Source organism: Salvia hispanica, chromosome 2 (assembly GCF_023119035.1).
Source record: "Salvia hispanica cultivar TCC Black 2014 chromosome 2, UniMelb_Shisp_WGS_1.0, whole genome shotgun sequence".
In the NCBI taxonomy this organism is placed as follows: domain Eukaryota; kingdom Viridiplantae; phylum Streptophyta; class Magnoliopsida; order Lamiales; family Lamiaceae; genus Salvia; species Salvia hispanica.
The window spans coordinates 24100660-24123338 of record NC_062966.1 but is presented as its reverse complement, the minus strand read 5'-3'; the positions used below and the strand labels follow the sequence as shown (position 1 = coordinate 24123338).

The following is a 22679-nucleotide window of genomic DNA, read 5'->3' as shown; positions in this document are numbered from 1 at the left end:
TGTTATTAGCCCATAAATGACTATTGCATATTTTCTCTCCATATTCATGATTGTGAATTGATCGAATAATATAATTCCAATCCATAATAGTATGTTCTACAACCGCAATTTAAACTTGAAGTCCGTGCCAAAATAGGCACAAATATAAAATTTTTAATATGATCTTAGACATTAATCACTCTAATATTTTAGAACAAAACAACACTTTCAGAATTGTATAAATGCAGTAGTATTTTGTGATAAATAGATTTGGCTCAACTATATACATTTGAAAAAAAGAAAAAGAGAGCTAGAACTTTTTAGAATTAATGAGCCACTAATTAAATACCTCATTACATGTGCAACATCTACTCATCTAGTATATGTTTTGACTTGTGAGATTAACATCTATATTTAATTGCATATGCTATTATAGTGTGAATCAAAGCGTGCATCTTAACTTAATGCAGGTAATATCCATCCAAATCAAAGGGCATCATTTTCTCAAATCTATTTAAAAAATAAACACATGCACATAGTATAAGAATATTAATTATACTGTATACTAGGTATCATTCAAATATCTAAGAAAAATTTTCTATTGTTAGTATTAATACTATATAAAAATTAAAATTTTAATATAGTCATTTCAAATCTTCTTTTTTTTTGTATTGTCAATTATTTGTAAAATTATAGACTGCAAAATTTCATAATTTGAAGATAACCACAAAATACACTATTCGAAAGAAATTGAAATAGTAGCCCAACCCCAATATAAAGCACTCCCACAAGCTGGAGAAAAACTACACAGCCAAAAACTCTCTCTCTCTAAATAAAATCACTCTCTCTCTATCTCTCATAACATAAGCGTGCTGGCAAGCTTTGAGTAGACGCTGCGCCACTCCTCCTCCTTCCCCACATCAAATGAGTGCTCTTGTTTCAACTCTTTTAGCTATTCATCCCAACTCTCTGTGAATGACTGAATCCATAACTCCTCCTCATTTGTCTCTTTCCTTCAAATCATCATTGTGTTTGTCTCTCTCTCTGCAGCTTTTGGCTCTCTTCAACCAGACAATAAAGTTCTCCTTCCTTGATTTCTCTTTTTTCTCTATATAAATCGATCATGGTGGAGAGGTGTGGTTACCGAAGGGAGACTGAAATCTCGCATTTCAATTCCTCCAATTCGAATTCCAATTCGAATTATTCGTCGTTTTCCTCGAGCTTGCTTGATGCGATCTATCGATCGATTGACCAAGGAGACGAGGAGATGGTGATTTACGGTGAAGGAATGAGGAAGAAGAGCTGCGAGGGCGCTAACGTGCGCCGCGGAGTGTTTAGGAGTGACGAGGAGATGGCGAATTTCCAGCGCGCTTGCATGATCGAGAAATGGATGGAGAAGAAGGTGAGCGAGAAGGCGGTCGGGAGGAGGAATTCCGTTGCTGATTTCCAGGTGAAGAAGCCGCGGAAGGATCGGGTGAGTTCGAGCTGGAGCTCCTCCGATTCCAGCGCTGCCGCCGGATTCTTCTCTTCCTCCGAGGCGGAGTCGTTCCAGGTGCAGCGGCCGAAGCCGATCCGGACGGGGTTCGAGAAGGGGGAAATCGGCGGAAATCGCTCCGGATCGGAGCAGAAATCGAAAATTGAAGGCGGATTCTCGAAGACGAAGCTGCGTGCGCTGAAAATCTACGGCGATTTGAAGAAGGTGAAGCAGCCGATCTCCCCCGGGGGCAAACTCGCCGGATTCCTGAACTCGCTCTTCGCCGGCGGAAACATGAAGAAGAGCAAAATCGGCGGCGACGTGTCGCCGTCGCTGAAATCCACAAACGCATCGACGTGCTCCTCCGCTTCGTCGTTCTCCCGATCCTGCCTCAGCAAAACGCCGTCGTCTAGAGGCAACCACTCCACCGGCGCGAAGAGATCCGTGAGATTCTCTCCGGTCAGCGTCATCGTCGACGACGATCGCCGCCACAAATCACTACAATCAGAAATCAACAACAAATCATCATCGAATCGCGACGTTTCCACGAAGAATCACAACAACATGAACAGCATCAGAAGCGTGATCAACGAAGAGCTCATGGCGCACGTCATGGACCAAAACCGCCGCGTCGAGGAGGTGGCGAGGGATCTGCTGAGGAATTACCAGAGGAAAAATCAAAATCCTCACGTCAAACACGAGGTTTTCGATCGAGATTTCGATGAAGACGAAGACGAGGAGGATGCAGCGAGCTACGCGAGCTCGGATTTGTTCGAGCTCGACAATCTGTCGGCGATCGGAATGGAGAGATACGGCGAAGAACTGCCGGTTTACGAGACGACGCGGTTTGATTCCACCGGCAATGGATTAATCTACTGAGATAAATTAATGGTTAATTAATTAAGACTTAAGAGTATTTTGTAATTTTATTTTGAATTAGCATGTTTTTATTGGTTTGGGGGTTTACATGAAGAGAAATGAAATTTCTCTCTTAGTATATCTGACTGTAATCAATTTAATTTTGTGCATTATAGTGTGTTTCTTTGGTAGTGGTAAATAAAATATGTGAATTTATCTTGAATCTCAGCTTAGTTTACGTTTCATTGTATATTGTGGGAATTAATCTCTTTTTAAGAAAAAATAAATAAATTTGAATGAAATTTGTAGTACTAATAATTTTGGAAATGTGAAGCATGCAGATGGAAAAAAGTAAAGGTGAAGATTCTCAGGTGGACAAGATGATGGAGAGAGGTTAAAGCATTTGCAATTGCCCTGTTTTAGAGAGAGAGTCACTTTTTTTTTTCTTAAATTGTGGGGTCTACTTTATTTTAATTTTTGAATAGCAATTTTCATTTTTCACCATAAATATCTGCCATCACAAGTTGGCATTCTGAAATCTATCTTTTCAATATTTATGTGGTGAAGTATTGAATTTTGTGCCATTATTTCATTTATTACATAGTTTTCTAATTTAATTTTGGAAGAATTTTGAAAGAATAAGAATAATTTGATTAGAATGTTTATGAAGGTAAAGAAGGAGGGGTAAATGAAGAAATGGATGATGTATGTTTGTCACCAAAAGATTGGGACATGAAATCTATGGTTGGATCTTTGCTGGTTGGGCAAATTAGTCAGAAGATAGAAATGATAATGTTCTAAGATAAATGGAAACCAATTGTACAATTGCTATTGTTAATTTTAATTTTTACAGTTAGTAGGCACTAAATCATCTGTTATTGATTGGGTTGTCACTTTTTTGGCCACCAAACTCATTATATATAATTGAGTATCAAACTAATATTTTACTTAAGTAATTTGGCATACTATGTTGAGTGAATGTTGCCCTTGGGTCTTAGGGATAGTACATTGTTTCAGATATATTATGAGTTATCTATAATTATGGTATGAATACATTAATATGTGAGACATGACACTTTGATTTATTGTGGTAAGCATTCTAATTCCATATCGAGAAAAGTGTGATGAAATATAAACAATTTTCAAGTGGATTGATTATTTGCGAATCGAAAGTTATTGATTAATGTAAATCTCTAGACACGATTTCGAGTTTAGACAATTGTTTTATAAAATAGTACTAGTAAGAATCCTTAAAGTAGAAACAAATTGTAATTATGTATACTAATCGAGAATAAATTAAAATGAACCCTTTTTTTTTTAAATTAAGGTATTGAACGACTGTGGGATCTTGAATTTGAATTTACAAACCAAGTTAACTAACTCCCACTAACAAACTCACATAGTTGTCATATTCACCAAACAAAGTTAAAGAAAAATGTTTGATGATAGAAGAAATTCTTGCTATTAGGACCACAGAATCATAACAGAGTTGAAATATCGATCAAGTTATCATAATAAATTATAGTTAACAACACATAAACACAACTAAGTACTACTAACATATACCAAGATTCTTCATCTATTGAACTAATTAAAGATAAAAGAAAAAGCCTAACCTACGAAGAATTTCTAATAAAAAGTGTGATATAGGCTTTATTTGGTGTAAATTAAATTCAACCAACAAAGTTGGATGGATGTAGGTGTCAAAGTACGATGTCTACATTATTCAAGTAGTAATAAATTATTTTTTCACTTACTATTCAAAAATTAAAAAAAAACAAATTATTGATATATACATGCTATTAAATTCTTCTAATATTAATCAATGGTTGGGCTCTAGACTTTACGCATGCAGCTAAGTATAGAGATTTTATGAGGACCCCTACACTATTTTTTGGCCTATCTTTAATCATTAAAAAGTAAAAAAGGTGGGCCAATTGCATGCTAAACTCGATTGTGTTCACATTAGGCTTAATCTTGGTCTTGTTATTTCTTTTTACACCTACTATTTTTTTTTGTTTTTAATTCTCAATTCAAGAAGACTGACGAAATCAATGTATAAAAAAAGATTTTGTTATTTATGATTCTACTTTTTTTATTTGTCTTGTGTGGATCTAATTAAGGTATTGAATTCATAGGGGAAATTTGGTTAGAAATTTGGTTTTTGATAGTATGTAATGAAATCCCAATATTTGATTCTTTTTTAGTCCTAGTTAACATTTTATAGTTTGTTCATTTCTACACTATTACTATGTATACTATATGTTGATTAAAATAATAAATTCATAAAAAATATCATAAAAATAGAAAACTCGCGCATATTTTAATACGTGAACAATATTTAATTTATCATAAACTATTTAAATTTCTTTTTCTAATGTAGTGAGAGTATATAATTTAGGTTATACAGAAAACCAGAACTGCCATGCATAAAGAAAAATATTACTCCACTATTGTACTTAAATATTTTGTATAGTATAAGAAAAAATCATAAAAAATGAGTATTTTATTCACAATAACGCATCCCATTTTATGAATATTTATTTATAAAAACATTTGATAGGATTTCCGTAGATAATGTTCAAGTCAATATTACGTTTGAACAGTTTTCAAATAGTCAAACTTTGCTGCAAAAACAATTGTTTTTCTAATCACACATTCATTACATCTGAGATTCACGTGGAAACATTGACCTTTTTAACTCTTCTATGTGAAATAACAAATGTAATTTTTTTGAAAAATAAAATAAAATAAAACTCTATAAATATATTGAACAAACTACAACCTAGAGCTCTGAGCTCGAATTCAGTTACTACTATTATCTAATACTAATATTTATACAAAACTCATAATTATTAAAACACGAATATAGGCCCCCTAGGGTGTGGAGTGCAATTCAAGTAGGAGTACTACTTTTAGGCTTCTTGCATGACTCAGAAATGCACTCAATTAGCAATATTACCCACTAATTGCGAACTAATTTTAAAATTATAAAGAAGATTTTGCTCATGATTAGAGATATATACAAACCTTCAATTTAGTCAACAAACTAAAAAAGAATTGTGGTCTCTTGATTAGGATAATCTAAACTCCCCATGATCTCATGATCGCCATTAAGTTCCCCAAACAGCCACACATACATATAATTAGACTATTGTTTGTATGTGTAACGTACAAAATAGATTAGTTGGTTGGAAACGACCTAATTCATGAAGTGAAAAACTCGTGATTAAACATTATTTTGAGCATCCATCTCTTAAAAATTAAGTACCGAGCTAAATCTAGCAAAATTTTAAAAAGAGTAAATGTCAAAACTGGTCCTGAATATATGCTCATTTTACGATTTTGGTCCTATATTTTATCTTTTGAATTTTTGGATCCTGAACAAATCGGTCAAAATCGGGTTAAAACCGTTTAATAATTGACGGAATGGTTAGTGTAGGACCAATTGCGATCCGAGTTGAAATGTTCAGGATGCAAAAATTCAAAAGATAAAGTATATGACCAAAATCATAAAATGGGCATATGTTCAGGACCAGTTTTGACATTTACTCTTTTAAAAATATTATTATTTGGGATACTTTAGACTCATTTATTCACTATATAACATTATAAACAACTAGTACTTAACTAACTCTGAAAACAGCAAATCCATCGAATCTGATCATGTCTCTTAAAGTCGAAAATCATATGGAGTATTTAGAAGCATTAATTAATTAATCTATTTATAATTCTCTATCAACATATATACCTGTCCAATTTTTGGATACCCTATTTCTCACTTGCAACAATCATATTTTATTGCATGTCTCATCATCCAAAATGAGTTGTTACAATCACTGCTCACAAATTTGTGGGCAATTTGCTTCATACCAACCCTGCATAATTAACTGGCACAAAACTTAATTCTTTAAATTTTTTTGTATTAACATAATTCCATTTTTGTGGCTGCATTTGAGTCGAATAACACTAGAAAAAAATAGAATATTTTGGACTTATTGCTACAATAATTGAATTGGTAACTCCCAACAAAATTTTGTCTTTTCACAAGGGCACAGAAGGGGTCGATGACTAGACAATGATCCATTGATACATAGTTTTCTGTCTCATTTCTTGATTTGCATTTATATCTGATCTACCTCAATGGTGAATCCCCACACGTTTGCATTGGACGCATAATTTGGTAGGGGCTCTGTATATTTTCTATATATTGCAATCGAAATACCTAAAGGAGAATTGTCTTATGATTTATTTTGAATTTTTGATACTAAAGAGTTTATGTGTATCCAAACGAGATGGCTAAAGTTGAATTAGACTATACTTATTCTTGAATATTTGCCTTCTCTTGTAGGGAACTTAAAAGTGGACATGTCTAGTTTGATAGTTATTCTTAAAAAAATAATAATAATAAAAAATCCAAGCTTGCTAATCCAACAAAATCGAGTTGATACCATTACTAAATGTTAAGTTGAATTAGACTATACTTATTGTTGAATATTTGCCTTCTCTTGTAGTGAACTTAAAAGTGAACATGTTTAATTTGATAGTTATTCTTAAAAAATAAAATAAAAATCCAAGCTTGCTTATCCAACAAAATCGAGTTGACACCATTACTAAATGTTTCTGCTTCTTCTTCTTCCAAAATCGAGTTGATACTATAAAATATCATTTATTCCTTATAAAAAATCATTTATTTCCAAGATGTGATAAAGAATCTTGAATAGTGAATTTGATTTTGTTCTTATATTAGTTAATTTGAGATACATTCTAAGGAAAAGACAAAAACTAGTGATTCGATGAGGGTGTGATGTTCCAAATTTTGCTCTAAGCTCTCTATTATTTGATCACATAATTACATTTTGTTCTAAGTTCTCTATTATTTGATCACATAATCATATCCAAATTCTTGCAACTCACACCACATAACAATTCCATTCATAAATTTTTATAACCCTTTCCATGGACAAGTTGCTTGGTTTGATTGATTAGATATAATCCCAGTCTTGTCAATTTTATTTGGTTGGATGGAATCGACCCATATTTACACTCTAACAACAACATAAAAAACCAATACTAGTCTATCTGTCTTACTTAACTCTATGACAGTTTATTTTCTAGTAATTTTAGACTGATCCAATTTGGCACACTCTCTAATCAATTTAATCTCGAATAATCGAACAAACCTGAACGATTTAATAGTCCATACTTTACATAGAAACTCAAAAATTTCTATTATGGAATTTGTTTTTCTTTTCTTTTTTTTTTTAATATAAAAATAAATAAAAACCAAAAATGAAGAAAATATAATAATGATATGTGGTGGGGGCCAGCATTGATCTGGCAGCCTCAACTGAAATACTATTTGAAAGCCCACAGCTTTTGGGCGCACGTGACGGCCTGGTCCATTACCGGCCCATATATGTCGGGGGTGTACACGTGTGCTCTCCATTCTTCATGCCACGTGGGGCCCGCTTTCCTTTAATCAAAATTGCTCCAAATAATGTCGCAGCCAATGAGGGGTCGGCACGTTTCTCTCTCGCACGTGTGCATATCTCTGTACCGCAATTTGAGGGTGGATTTTAGGAAAGTAAAAAGTATACATCATAATTGTTTTTTTTTATCATAATTTGCCTATATATAGTTTGTAATTATTCCTTTTTTTTTATGTAAATTCAAATGGGTTTATCTAGAAAAATCTGTAATTTCATGAGGGGATGGGAGTGTCCCCCTACTTATAGAGTTATAGTTGCACTCACTTGATTGATAATTATACTTAAGAGATAAGAAATTATTGCATTTGTTTCCTATGTCAATGATAATATGATTCTATGAATGCGTAATTATCTGAATATAGCTTAATTTTGGAAGTTATTGTATAAGATGATGGTTTATTTAGTACCCACAATAGAGAATGCAAAATTTCCTCATCATAACTAATAATAATTGAATGGTGGCAACAACCAATGAAGAGGAGTCGTGTTCGACTATGAGAACGTTGAGAAACTCATAAATTGCCTTATTGAGATCTCTTGATTATTTATATCAATTGAGATATAAATGTGATCGTCTGAGACACGTCGAAAATATTGAGTTATAGTATTACGTTGCGTAGAGTGAGATATATATCAATCGAACCCAATTAATATAAATACAACATTAATGCCATGGGAGTGGATTCTAGTAACATTCAAGGACTTCAAATTACAAAAGAGTTACTTCCTCAGTCCACAAACTTATGATTTATGTGTTTTTGTATGAGTTTAAATAAATTGCTTGAATGTTGTTAGGGGAATGAATTATGATCCCATTGTTAATTACATCTGCGGTGTACTTACTACACGTAAAATAAGACATTTTATTGTGAATAATTAAAAATGACAAAGTAGATCAATAAATTGTGGACGAACAAAGCGTTTGATCAAAAATTTCAATGTATGAGGTACAAGTTAGACAAGATAGAAGAAAAAAACGGTGGTCTGGAGAAAAGAGAGACATTACATGCTTTAGTAAAAGTTGGATTAGTAGCCATTAAAGATACATAAAGAAGAGATTTGTGGAGAATTTTCTTTTTTGTTGATCCCAAGAAGATTTTGTACATTTAAGATTTGATATATATAACCAAGACAGGAGTTCTTTTCCTTTTAATATAGGGGAAAAAGATGAGGGATTTTGAGTTCTTCCACACTTAGCATGTCTTCTAATTAAGGTTTAATATCATGTGAGCCATGCTTGCTTTTCCTAATCATCTTTGCTATTTATGTGGTTTGATTTAAATGTAACACGTCATAAATTTTTTGTGGGATGGGATTGGGTAGCACTAGGAGATTTTCGGGCTATAGTTCATTGACCGAAGTTATTGTAAGTAAGTAATTACTAACGTTCTGAAATTCATTGGTATAACTTTCACCAATTATATTTTTAAAATGTATGTTCATCGTCAGCAGTCCGTTCTTAAAAAATACTACAGTCTACGGCCTATTTAGTTCGAACATGAGCAAGATACTACTAAAAGATGTCATTTTATACACGGATAAGACAATATGATAAATAACTAGAGTTCATAATTCAATACTCTATTTTCAAATCTTACAAGATTTGTCAAAATTTGACTAAACATTATAACTGAAATGACTATTATTATATTTTTTTAATAATCTACCCAATATCAAATTTGAGAGCCACAACTCTTTGGAAAAGTTACTATCAAAATAAATTATTTGATTAAGACCGTTAATTCCCCATATATGTGCTATGGGCACAATTAATTAGTAAATGAAAAACGAAAGCTAAAGCAAAAAAAGATAGCTGATAAAGATTTCCACTTATATTCAAGCAGGTCTTTATCACAAGATCACAAAGACTCTTCAATTATAAATAAATTATTGAAGATAGACAACGTTTTTTTATTTTTGTATGCGAAATAATGTGGGCGTGGATTGAGAAAAGGCCGTCAAATTTTATTGTCGTGATGCGAAAATTTATGGGTAAACAAAGTCAATTTCATATTTATTATTTATATCCACGTTTCATTTTTTTCAAGTAAAGTTTTTAGTTACTTGAGTATTGCAACTTGAGTGAAATTAAAGTTTTTAATTCTCATATTACTCGATATAATAATAATAAATAATAATAATAATAATAATAATTATTATTATTATTATTATTATGGCTTAAATTGGGTGGAAGCCAATTATATTGCTATAGAGCTCCATTAGTGATGATTGGGCCGAACCAATCATAAAAAATACTCAAGAACTCCAAATACTGATAAAAATGATATAAACAATTACTCCTTCCATCCACGAACTTATACTTCAGAGTCTTCAGTGATTTTTGGCGTGAATAAATTAATTGAGTATAGTGAGTTGAATGATGATTCCACTTAACATAAGTGGTATAATTGTTAAAACTAAAATACAACAATAGATTGCGAACAATCATTAATATTAAAAATGAATCCATGACTCATGAACGAATGAAGTAGTACTATTTTGTTAAGTACCAACAATTAATAGAAAAAAAGGTGGTAGAGAGAAAAGAGAAACATTACAGCTTTTATAAAAGTTGGATTAGTAGCAAGCAAAGAGGCATAAAGAAAAAGATTTGTGGAGAATTTTCTTTTTTGTTGATCCCAAGAAGATTTTGTGCAATTAGATTTTAGATTATAGCCAGACAAAAGGCCTTTTCTTTTAGACGTAGCAAACGGCAATTTTGGCCTCTTCCACACTTAGTATGCCTTGTAATTGTGATTTAGTGGTTATGTGAACCATGTTTGCTTTTCCTAATCATCTTTGATATTTTAGTGGTTTGATATATGTGTAACACGTCACAATTTTTTTGTGGGTTGGGATTGAGTAGCACTTGGACATGTCCTAGCTAGTTATAAAAGTTTTGATAGGAGTATAAGAAAATTTGTATATGATGGAGTTTTATTTGATTTTCAAACAACATGAACATTTTGTGTAAGTAATACTACTGATAAAAAGATTCTTGGTGAAAATATACCGACGAAAAGCTGTTGTTGGGGATCCGTCATATTATTGTTTATTGACACCTGAAATCCGTCGATAGAGTTTTCACTGACTATGTTTTTAGGAAGTATACTTGCCTTCAATAATCCGCCGATAAATGCTACTACCTCAATCCCATAATATGAGTCATATTTAGTGTGAGCACGCGTTTTAAGAAATATAAAGAATAATGAGTTAAAAAAAAATAGTGGAATATGGGACTTACTTACTATTCATATTAAAAGTGAAATGTGACTGTTATTGGGATACACCGAAACGATAAAATATGATTCTTATAATCTTATTGTGGGACGGACGAAGTATTACCGATGGGGTTGTTGAGATTTACTGACAAAAGTGATCACCATACATTTGTGCGCCGAATATTGATTAACTAAATTCAAAATACAAATAAATCATGCAAATATAACATTGTACGATAAAAAAATGGTCAAGATATGATGGTTGGAGTGATAAATTTTGATTGAGACTTGAGAAATAAATTTCAATTGCCACGATTTTGGTTACGTCCCTTTTGAAAATGAAGCAAATGTTTTGGACTATTACATATTTGTTGATCTTAGAAAGCAATTTTATTTTATTCACCTGAAATTTATCAATCGCTTTATCTTCATTCATAAATCATAAATGTGTGTTGTGATGTGCAACATGTGTGATATTTTTATTAAATGGTTAGTTAATTGGAAAATATAAATCGTGAAAAAGTAATTATGAATGTATGGACATGTGGCGGTGGTCGGAGTGGTGGCGCCGGCGGTGGTGGGGCGTCGGTAAGTTCCAAATTATGGGTAGTTTTCATCGTTGATTGAGAAAAATTATGTGGTACCACTATTGTTTGAAAACCATATTGCGACAAATATTAGTGTCATTATCTAATATTACTTTCCATTAATCTTTTATTATGATTCTTATATGCATGCATGCTTATGTGGTGCATACCAAATGTTAAAGGGGTATGCATGTGTACATTCACTGATCAACACACAAACCATGCACAATCATAATGCATCTATACACTGAAAGACGTGATTATATAATTAATGAGACAATTGAAAAATGTTACTCCTACTAGTTTGTAATATTTCATTTACAAATTTATAATACTGATTGTATAATTGATGAGATCAATGAAAAAGTAAATTTGTATTAATATTTCATTTTCAAATTTATAAAACTGATCGGCAGTTTACTAAATTTTATTATTTTAAAAACAATTATTTTATTTTTTGTTAATTCATCTGATGTCATGTGAAGATCAAGAGTCATGTTGGGTACAACTCCATCCCACATCAGATGCATGAGGGAAGTAGGAAGCTAACTGATAGGATAAACTTCCTATCGGGTTGATCGGCGTCCGTAAATCGGCGATCGATAAATGCCTGTCGCGGGCAAGTGCCCGTCGAGCACGACGGTTTTCTCACTTGGAGAACAGAATGAATGATAATATTGATATACTATTGATTGATTTCTCAAATGATTACAATAGCTCCTATTTATAATGCTAATAACTAACTTAATGAACAAGAAAACAAAGATATGAAAAATATATGCAAATCCTAATATATCTAATGCAAATCCTAATATATCTAACTAATAATGCTCGTATCACTAACCCTAATTAGTTTGGAATCTTTTGAGGATGATCCAAAAAATCCGTACGTGACTTGACTCCACTCAAAGCGGGCAAGATCAAATTAATATGCAATCGACGATCCAAACAAGTGGTACCGATTAAGACCGTTAATTTACCCATAAATGGGAAAATTTATAAAGAAAAACGAAAGCTAAAGAATAAAAAAGAGAGCTGAAAAAGATTTCCACTAATATTCAGGCAGGTCTTTATCACAAGATTACAAAGACTTTTCAATTAAAAGATTTAAATAAATGAAAATAACAAACGTGTATTATATTGTGCGAATATGTATAGTATATTGTGGGACGTGGACGAAGAAAAGGCCGTCAAATTTTATTGTCATGGTGCGAAAAATTATGGGGAAACAAAGTCAATTTCACAATTTAATATTTATATCCACGTTTTCATTTTTATGTTCCATGTAACGACGAAATTATATAAGTATTATACTATAATTTTTAAATTTGTAAATGATAGCATAAATTCCCATAAATGAAATAATTTGGTATGCAGGATATTGTACATAAAACTAATAATGAACGGCATGCCTTGATGCTAAGTCCCTTTCATTGGATTAAAGTTGTGACAAGATGCATGTAGCAAAATATTTATCAATTAAATGAATCGGAATGCAACGTGTGTGAAATTAAAGATGATCATTCTCTTATATTACACAATCTATTGATATTTGAGTGTTGATATATTATTAATAAATTATTATTATTATTATTAGGCAAAAAGCCCATCATCATGCTATAGAGCTCCTTTTGTATTGGTTATGGGCTGAACCGAACTTAGTCGAAAAAATCACAGACTGAGAATTTATTCATAATATATCATTTTCACAATAAAGATTTACCGTGAGATAATTGAAACAAATAAAAATTTCATGATTTTTTCAAATGGTTTTTTAAGTTGTGAGACAAGTTAGAATTCGATCAATTTTCATGGTTTTTGGCATTTGCACTTATATTTATTTTTTTGTACTAGTTTATAGTCAGAACAAGTTTCTTTTATTGTATCTATCTCTAATTATTGAAAATGTTTGAAAAGGCTTGAAATTTGCTCCAAAGTTTATTTCATAGTTTCAACTATCGGAAATATGTTAAATTGCATGGATTTTGGTCTGTAGTTCGATTTATGGCTTGAAGTTAATTTCTGGCATCAGATATAGTTGTAGAATGGTCAATTTATTTAGATGATTTTCTTCTTTGTTCTTACTAATAAATACAAGTACATGATAAGCATGAAATCACAACTGGAAATGCAAACTGCTATGAATAAGAATAAAACCGCTGATAAGAACTGCGCTTTCTGGATTCAAATTCAGATTCTTATACTACATTTTAATCCCTAAAGAATATTTGAGTTTACAGTATAACTGTTGATATCCAAACCGAATAAGTTACTTCCTTTTCCTTTTCTCGACCCCGCTACTTCTCAGGTCGTTTTTCACAAAAGTAGAACCATACTGCATTGGCGATGGAGCCTGAGGAGGGGCTGGAGGGATGCTGGAAGCAGCAGCTGGGATGGTAGTCGGTGGCAATGCCGGAGCGACTGCAGAAGCTGGGGCTACACCAACGGAAGATTCTGGAAGTGACTTCGGTTGAATGTGCTTCAACCGGTTGTTTCTGTAGTTCTTCCAGAAGTAAAACTGCTGTCTGTGCGCCAACTCCTACAACCAAGCACAGAATCATGGTTAGAGACGAAAAGGCAATCGGTTGTGAACAGCTTCCTCTTTTGTTGTGTAGCATAAATACGTAAAAAAGATACAGAAATTCAAGAGTCCACTATGCAAAACCTTGTTTGCAGGATGTGCCATTGCATTTCTGAAGTTGGCATTCTGTAGAAGCTCGAGGAAGAAGAGGCAATGGGGATACCTGACACAAGAACAAATAAATGTATCTAAATTATTAGTGAATCTATTGTACTTATTCAGATTAGAATAAATTAAAGTATGATATAATATTTATGTTTCTTGATGCTTATGAACCGAAAAATGATTATTGCGCACAAAAGTGGAATGAACATAGGATGAGTGCTTGAACTTGGCAAACAACTCACATAATAAACTTCAAATACTCGGGCCTTTGCCAATATTGAAGATATTTCAGGTATCCGATAAATGCCTCATCTTCAAAGTACCTGTTTTGAGCTAAATCTGCACTGGAATGAAGGCAAAGATCAAATAACAGAGTCCATCTATAATCGTAACGAACAAAGTAGGCAATAATAAAATACGACATGAATTGAAATTAACTCATTTTTCACTTACATATAACATCATCTTAGCAACAAGACAATGACTAATGCAAAGTAGCCTACTTCTATGGTACAAATAAACACAAGATCATCAGCACATAGTGCCACCACGATATTAGGGATACGATGATATACTTGAAAATATATCACATTACTAAGGGTAATGAAAACTTGTGTGCACCAATAAGACGTGTGAATGACAAAAGGTCCTCAACAGTTCAAATTCATAGCATAATCTCCAACATAATATGAGAATATGAGCTTGCACCTTATTGTCAAATTCTTTATTCAAGATATCTGATCTCTCATAAATTCACACAAACAAAGTAGGAAGACACAAGAAACTACTAAATTTTACAACTGAAGCCCAAAGCACTTTCTTATGTGATCAAAACAATTTGCATCCAGCAAAAATATCACTCCCAAGACCACCTGCATCCCAACCAAATCATAAACCTAATCCCATCAAATCATCAATGTTTTAGTAGCTTTCAATCAACTACCTCCCAAACTAACCACAAACAATTCTCCACCGGTTATGATTCGTTTACAGCTTAAGAATTTTACACAGAATTTCCCCAACCCAAACCTAATCATCTCCATTAGAGCACTCAATCCCCAAAATCAATCGTTAACTCGTCCAAGCTAAATTTTTTTATATAGGCGGTGCATTTCTACTTTATTTCCCAAGCTAAAAATTCAGTTGAAACTAAAATTGGAAAGAAGTGAAGGAGCTACGTACAATGTATATAGGTAGGATTGGCAAGGCATTGGACAAATTCGAGCTCAAGCAAGAAGCGCTGGCGGCCATCATCTGGATCCTTGTACACATTTTTGGGCCTGCAATTGAACAAATTTTCAGCGATTATGCGCCGGAGGTATACATTCGGAGCAAAATTGATTAAGGAAGCTTACGGCGACGGAGGATTTGCTACTTCCATAGGATCGGACTCCATTGCTAAGTCGGAGATTGTAATTTTCCCCCTTTTTTCTTGGTGGAAGTGGGCTTTATACAGGCCCATTTCTTGTGGGTAGTGGGCTTTTATGGGCCCATTTATATTCGAAAGTAGTCTTCGAGTAGGTCCAGTTTTATAATACCGTTATTTTTCATAATGAAACATGCATCGGGAACGATATTAAGTATAAGTGAGAAAATTTATTTTAATAATTCATTTTTTTTCATCGCCGTGCATCCCATAAAATCTATCCCATTTTACTTTTACCATTTTTTTTTATAGTGTACTACATGTTTAATTGACTCATTTCAAATCACATTTTATTATAAAATTAATATGCGAGTTCACTCTTCACTAACTCTTTTAATTCATTTTCCACTATATTTCTTAAAAGTTGTGCCGGTGATCAAAATGTGACAAAATTTAAAAAAAAAAAGGAGGGAATGTTGCCTATTCAATTTTAAACCCTAAACCAATCCCTACGAAGAAAACCAAAGCATCTATTGAATCTACTAATTTAATCTATATTTCTTTGGTTTATTTTCTTTTATCTTCATTTAATTTCCTAAATAAGTTTTTTTTAAGTCTATCTGTCTATGCATAATATAAGGACGGTTCAGTTGGCAAAATTAAATCTTATAATTAAATATGTGTTATATTTGGTTCATGAGATTAAATTGCATAAATTAATCTTAAATGAATAATCTCATAGTAATAATTAATTATGTCAACCGAACCACACTATAAATAACTAAAATAGCATGGTGGGATAGATGGAGTATTAGTTATTTAGGAGTTCGATGAAAAATCGTGCATAATATAGTAATCTATATTGATTTCATTTGAATATGTACACTTTATCTAGATACTGATCAAAATTGCAGTACATGCACGAATACTTATTCGGTTTTGAACGAATATTGATTTTAGATTGGTATTCACCACGCGTCTGAATTATATGCGTCGGATCTGAAAAATGAGCGGCCTAGATTTTACCATCAAACAAAATTCCGCCTCAACAAAAGTAACATGAAAGGTAGCAATCATAAGAGAACATGAAAGTTATTACTTTATTCTTTCTTATCTTTCCTATATTTTTCATCTCTCCTATTTATTTAATATAAATTTTTAATCTCCGTGCTCAAAAGTTTTGTATCAACTTTCTAGGGACGGAGGGAGTACCAAAAAAGAACACGTAAAGACTCATGATATAATGCAGCAATGTACGAATGAAAGGATACCACAAGTTGTAACAAACAATACCGTTCACTGGAAAACAAGTCGTGATGAAGCGCATCCAAGAATTGAGGCAGATATTTCATAACTATGTCGTCTTCACCAAACCCATCTTTTTCATGCTAGGTAACAATATTCTGTGTTTTCATCTTAGGTAATCATATTATAAATTTAATATACATTACATTGTTTAAACGCAGGCCTGATATTCAGCTACAAGTTAGTGGAGAACGCGTTTCTGAGCATCTTGATCACTCATCTCACCGATGCGTGGGGGAAGAATCAGTACGACCTCCTGAAAGCCGCCATGGTCGTGAATTTGCAAGAGGGAACGGAATCGGTTTCAGTTATTTTGTTCGTTTATCTAGCCGATGTTCACACCGGCCGCTTCAATATGGTGGCTTTCGCAACTGCGTTTTGCATCGCTGTGAGTTCTTCTTTTCTATCTATTAATTTCATAATTTATTGTCTAAACTTTTATCAAACTTCAATTTATAGTGCGTTAAAAAGCTCAGATGAGAGTAAGAGTAGATGGGAACTATTGATCCTAGCATTTTATTAAAAAAAGATACTCCCTTCCCGTTCAAGTAATTGATTTGTTATTTTACCATTGTTTTGTGAAGATAATAATAAAGTAAAGTAAGAGAGAGAATAATTTAGAAGAGAGTTGTATCTACATTATTCTCTTACTAATTACTTTGCTTTTGCTCCATTTTAACTATTTATTATGCCGAAAAAGAGTAATCACTTAAGATGAGACAGGAGGAATACTATCAAAATCATAACCCATTGATTAATTTGTAGCATATCTTTTACAGGGATTGTTGCTCAACTTTGCATCAACTAGAAATGATGATGATAAGGAGGTTAATTTGGGGCTATTCTACCTTGGACTGGGGTTATTGACTTTTGCCCAAGCGGCATTGTCAGTGACGCTTAGAGTGTTTCTTTACGATCAGCTCCGGCCTAAGGATGCCGATCAGCGTGAGGATCGGAGAAAGCGGCGCACAAAATTCTGGTGGAAATTGGTTTCCTTTGTGGCTGCCATCTTCTCTCTGTTTGGGCCATTAAATGCACTTGAGTTTGGAATTCTTGCAGTGGTATTAGCTGCTGTGACGGGGGTTTGCTTCTTAGTGTTCTTGTTGGGTAGCAATTACTACCACCATGAACAAAAAATCGAAAACCAATTTAAAGATGTTGGAATCGTCCTCGCCAGAGCCTACAGAAACCGGAACGCCGAGTATCCACAAGGATCATTCAACATTGAAACACAGATCCCGCCCTGCCTTTGGGGGTTTAGGTTGGTAATTTTTATTTTTATTTTTTTATGGAATTATGCTTTTCTATATGTTAAGTACATCAACACTTTACGGTTCTTTATAGGTTAGCATATACTCTCTCTCAGTCCGTCATTAAACGTCACACTTTGACCGGTCACAAATTTTTAAAAAATACTGTAAAGTGGATTGAAAAAATTACCAATCGAAAATAGAAGGGGGGGGATTGAAAGACTTTGTTAAAAATCAAAATATCATTAAACACGTATGTTATGCATGATATCAACGCCAGAGAATCGAGGAGGGTAAGGAGAATCCGTGAGTTTGAGATGAAAACACCCATTTATATAAATCATACTCTATCTGTCCACAAAAAATAGTCTCATTTTGCCATTTTAGGATGTACATGAAAAATACTAGTTTAATTTCTTAAGTGAAAAGTTTTTCTTTCATATTTAATGGAGTAACATTTTCTCCTATCTTTCATACTTTATCTATTTTTTCTTCATATTTCTGTTACTTTATTAATGTGTGTATATGTGTGTGTGTGAGTGTGACAAAGGAGAAAATAGGAGAAACCGTACTATGAGAGGGAAAAGAGTTTAGGAATATTATAATACTACTCCCTCCGTCCCACATAATTTTACACACTTCGACCCGGCATGAGTTTTAAGAAATGCAATGGAAAATGAGTTGAAATAGTTGGTGGGATGTGGGTCCTATTTTTAAAGTATTAGTTTTATAATACAATGTGAGTAAAAAATGAGTTAGTAGAATATGAGATCCACTAAAAAAAATGGTAAAAGTGAAATGGGTAAAATTATGTGGGACGGTCCAAAATAGAATACTAAATAGAATACTGGGTAAAATTATGTGGGACAGGGGGAGTATTATTTTATCTTTGCAATCAAAGACTACAACGATGTAGAATAAAAAGAGATATCCTATAATAAGGAGAGTAAATTATATTTTAAAAATAATAACTTTTGAAATGATATGAGTTTTAAAGTATAATTAGTAAAGTGAAAAATAGATAAAAAAAAAAAAAGTGATTGAAATACTACAAATGAAGATGAGTCTCGTCTCATTAAAATTAAGTTACACATACTCACTCACAATTACAGAGTCACAAACATACTATTCGTCACACACACACACATACATTGTCATACACACACACACTGTTACATACACACAGCACACTCAATGACTCAACCCCACACACAGCATACTCATGCACACACTAGCACACTAGGGGTGGCAAATCGTGCGTGTCGGGTCGTTATCGTGTCGACACGATAATAACACGAACACGATAACAACAAACACGAACACGACCCGTTAAGAAAACCTCAAACACGAACACGAACACGACCCGCTATCCTCAGACACGAACACGACACGAACCCATTAACGACACGAACCGTTTCGGGTCAACACGATACGAACCCATTATTGACACGAAAATAAGTATTGAAAAATGAAAATAATAAGAATAATAATATTAAAATATTATGTGTTAATAAGAATAATAATATTAAAATATTATGTGTTAACGGATAACACGAACACGACACGAACACGCATTGTTAACGGATAACACGAACACGAACACGACACGAAATTTTCGTGTCCTTAATGGGTCGACCCGATAAGGACACGAACACGATAAGCTCTGATCCAAACCCATTAATTTCGTGCCGGTTCGTGTCGTGTTATCGTGTCGTGTCAAAAATTGCCAGCCCTATAGCACACACTCATATATACACACTCACACACACAAGCATAAAAGTGATTTATTAACAAGCATATACACACTGTCACCCTCACACGCACACACATATACACATATACACACACACTCACACACGTAAACACATATACACACACAAACACACAACCTAAACTCATACACACACACACACCTAAACTCATACACACACACACACACCTAAACACATACACACACGCGCGCGCGCCTGTTCGTGCACACACACCTACACACAAACACGCCTGCACATATGCACACACTTGCACAAACACACACACACACACACATATATACACACCTGGACAAAAACACATACACATGCTCCCTCCGTCCGCGAATAGAAGTCCTGTTTTTCCATTTTAGTCCGTCCGCGAATAGAAGTCTCGTTCACTTTTACCATAAATTGTAATATGGTCTCATCTTCCACTAACTCATTTCACTCATTCATTTAAAACTAATATATACAAGTAGGGCCTCTATTTCACTAACTTTTTTCCATCCATTTTTCTTAACATTTCTTAAAACTCGTGCCACCCATGAGACTCCTAATGACGGACGGAGGGAGTATATATATACACCTGGACAAACACACACACACACACATATGCATACACATATCTACACACACATATATATACACACTTGGACAAACACACACACACACACATACATACACATACCTGCACACACACCTTCACACACACGCACATACACACATTGCATAATTTCTTTGAATTCAACTTCGTATCAACTATATCAATTTACCAAACAAAGGATTTGGAATTGAATTAAATTTCAATAATTTCAAATTCAATTCCGAAAAATTCTAATTCCAATTCCGATTTAATGTACCGTACAGACCCTTATCAATCGGAGATTTAGAATGACACCGTGTTATCAAATCCTAGCAACTATGAAAATATATCACAAAGATAATATACATGTTATCAGTATAATTCTTGCATAAAATAAAGGGATATTGACCCCTATATCATGGAACTTTCAAAAAGTTGAACTTTTTCCACGAACTTTTAACTTGACAAATAATATCATAAATTTTTTCAGATTTTGTTATTTTCCACCAGCGAAAAAATTCTGGCTACATTAATGAAGTGAAGAACAATTTTGGAGGGTGTGCTTCAAGAACTTAAGCTCTCCAAGTTGTCGAGAAATTACGTATCATGATATTATTTGCCGTAATTTTATTGCAGGTGGGAAATAACAAGGTAAAGTCTAGGTAAAGTTCGTGATATTAATTGTCAAGTTCAAAATTCGTCCCAAAAATTCAACTTTTAGAAAGTTTCCTTATATCAGGAGCCAATAAACTTGTGTAACAATGTACATTACTACACGAGTTGTTCATGTATTGATTTATGTTGCCATGAATTTCTATTACTAACGGCATGACAGATGGTTAGACAAGGCGGCAATTGCGCATGGAGGCGGTTGTAGTGATGCACAAGTTGAAAAAGTGAAACGTTTGATTAAGATGCTTCCAATGTGGTCTTGTTTCCTCACTTTGAGCCTGGTTGCTGCTTCTGGCAGCACCTTCTTCTTTGAGGAAGCCAGTGTTATTGAAGACGGTGGTGTTATTGACAACGATAATAAAATTCTCTTCCTTGCCAATGTGGTTCGATTCACAGATTTGGTGGGGTCAGTAATATCCAATTACATTATGACTAAACTTAGAGACAAAATGAAATTCAACCAACAGAGGATGGAGTTGGTGAAAATCGGAATGGGGATGTTGTGTTGCGTATCGTGCTGTATCGTTGCTTGGGGTCTTGCATCACTCAGGCGGAATTACTATATTAACGTATTTTGGCTAACACCACAATTTATTTTACTTGGACTAATGCAAGGACTCTCTGAAGATGGCCTCGAATCGTTTTATGAATCGCAGGCTAGTAAGAGTTTGTTGAGTTATGGGCCGCCGTTTGGAGAGTTGGTGATGGGGATAGGTAAATTTATGAGCATACCTTGCGTTCTCATCTTCAGCATGACATCCATTAGATGGTTCCAGAAGGATATAGACGCCAGTCGGCTCGACAAGTATTATATTTTTCTGGCTGTTTTGAGTTTCCTGAACTTTGTGTTATATTGTTTTTTCGGGTGGTGGTATAGAAACAACACTTTCCTAGCGAGAGACGAGGAAAATGGCGATATTGTTCAGCAGAGTGAAGTGATCACTTTGGTTGAAGGTGTTGAGCCTCGATCAGTTGAGGGGCGTCACATCTCTCAGCGATCTCTCTCTAGTCGATTTGTTTCCAAGGGGAAGGGGAGCGGCCGTAGTGAAGCTGGTAATGCTACAGCAGATAGGTCAGGAAGTGGAGAAGAGGAAATGGAAACATATGAAGATCCACTCTTGGGCTCGACGGATCAATCCACTAGTGAACACATCTCTTATAGATCTGATTCCGAGCCTAGAGAGAGCAGCTGTGGTGATGTTACGGTAGATGGCGAAGAAGCAGAGGCGGAAACACACGAAGATCCACTCTTGGGCTCGTCGGATATGTCCACTAGGAATACTACTATGAATTTTTATGCGTTGCTGCGCGTAGTCACGTTGATGACACGTCTATCCTCAAGAGCGGCTCGCAAACGCTCCAACCCGAAGCATGAGTAGGCATTTTTGTTAAGGCAGTTTGCTGGAAATACATTAGCCTAACCTTAGTCTTTCATATTTTTCAGACTTAAATTTA

General features: G+C 33.9%; 3 protein-coding genes across 3 annotated transcripts; 2 read left to right on the top strand and 1 right to left on the bottom strand.

Annotated features, from left to right (window-relative positions):
* Positions 1-798: 798 nt before the first annotated feature.
* Positions 799-2534, top strand: LOC125204149 (protein BIG GRAIN 1-like A). Its single transcript, XM_048102717.1, has one exon. It carries the CDS (start codon positions 1103-1105, stop codon positions 2330-2332), a length of 1230 nt encoding a protein of 409 aa, XP_047958674.1. The 5' UTR covers positions 799-1102; the 3' UTR covers positions 2333-2534.
* An 11200-nt stretch (positions 2535-13734) lies between these two features.
* On the bottom strand, positions 13735-15759 carry LOC125206544 (mediator of RNA polymerase II transcription subunit 31-like). Its single transcript, XM_048105792.1, has 5 exons — positions 15653-15759; positions 15480-15577; positions 14540-14636; positions 14277-14355; positions 13735-14150 (listed from the first exon to the last, which is right to left on the bottom strand). The coding sequence occupies exons 1-5, from the start codon at positions 15757-15759 to the stop codon at positions 13881-13883; spliced, it is 651 nt and encodes a 216-aa protein (XP_047961749.1). The 3' UTR covers positions 13735-13880.
* Positions 15760-16979: 1220 nt separating this feature from the next.
* LOC125206543 (protein NRT1/ PTR FAMILY 5.11-like) lies at positions 16980-22603 on the top strand. The gene is made up of 5 exons (XM_048105791.1): positions 16980-17055; positions 17130-17356; positions 17748-18229; positions 21189-21203; positions 21388-22603. Exons 1-5 carry the CDS (start codon positions 16980-16982, stop codon positions 22601-22603), a joined length of 2016 nt encoding a protein of 671 aa, XP_047961748.1.
* Positions 22604-22679: the final 76 nt, after the last annotated feature.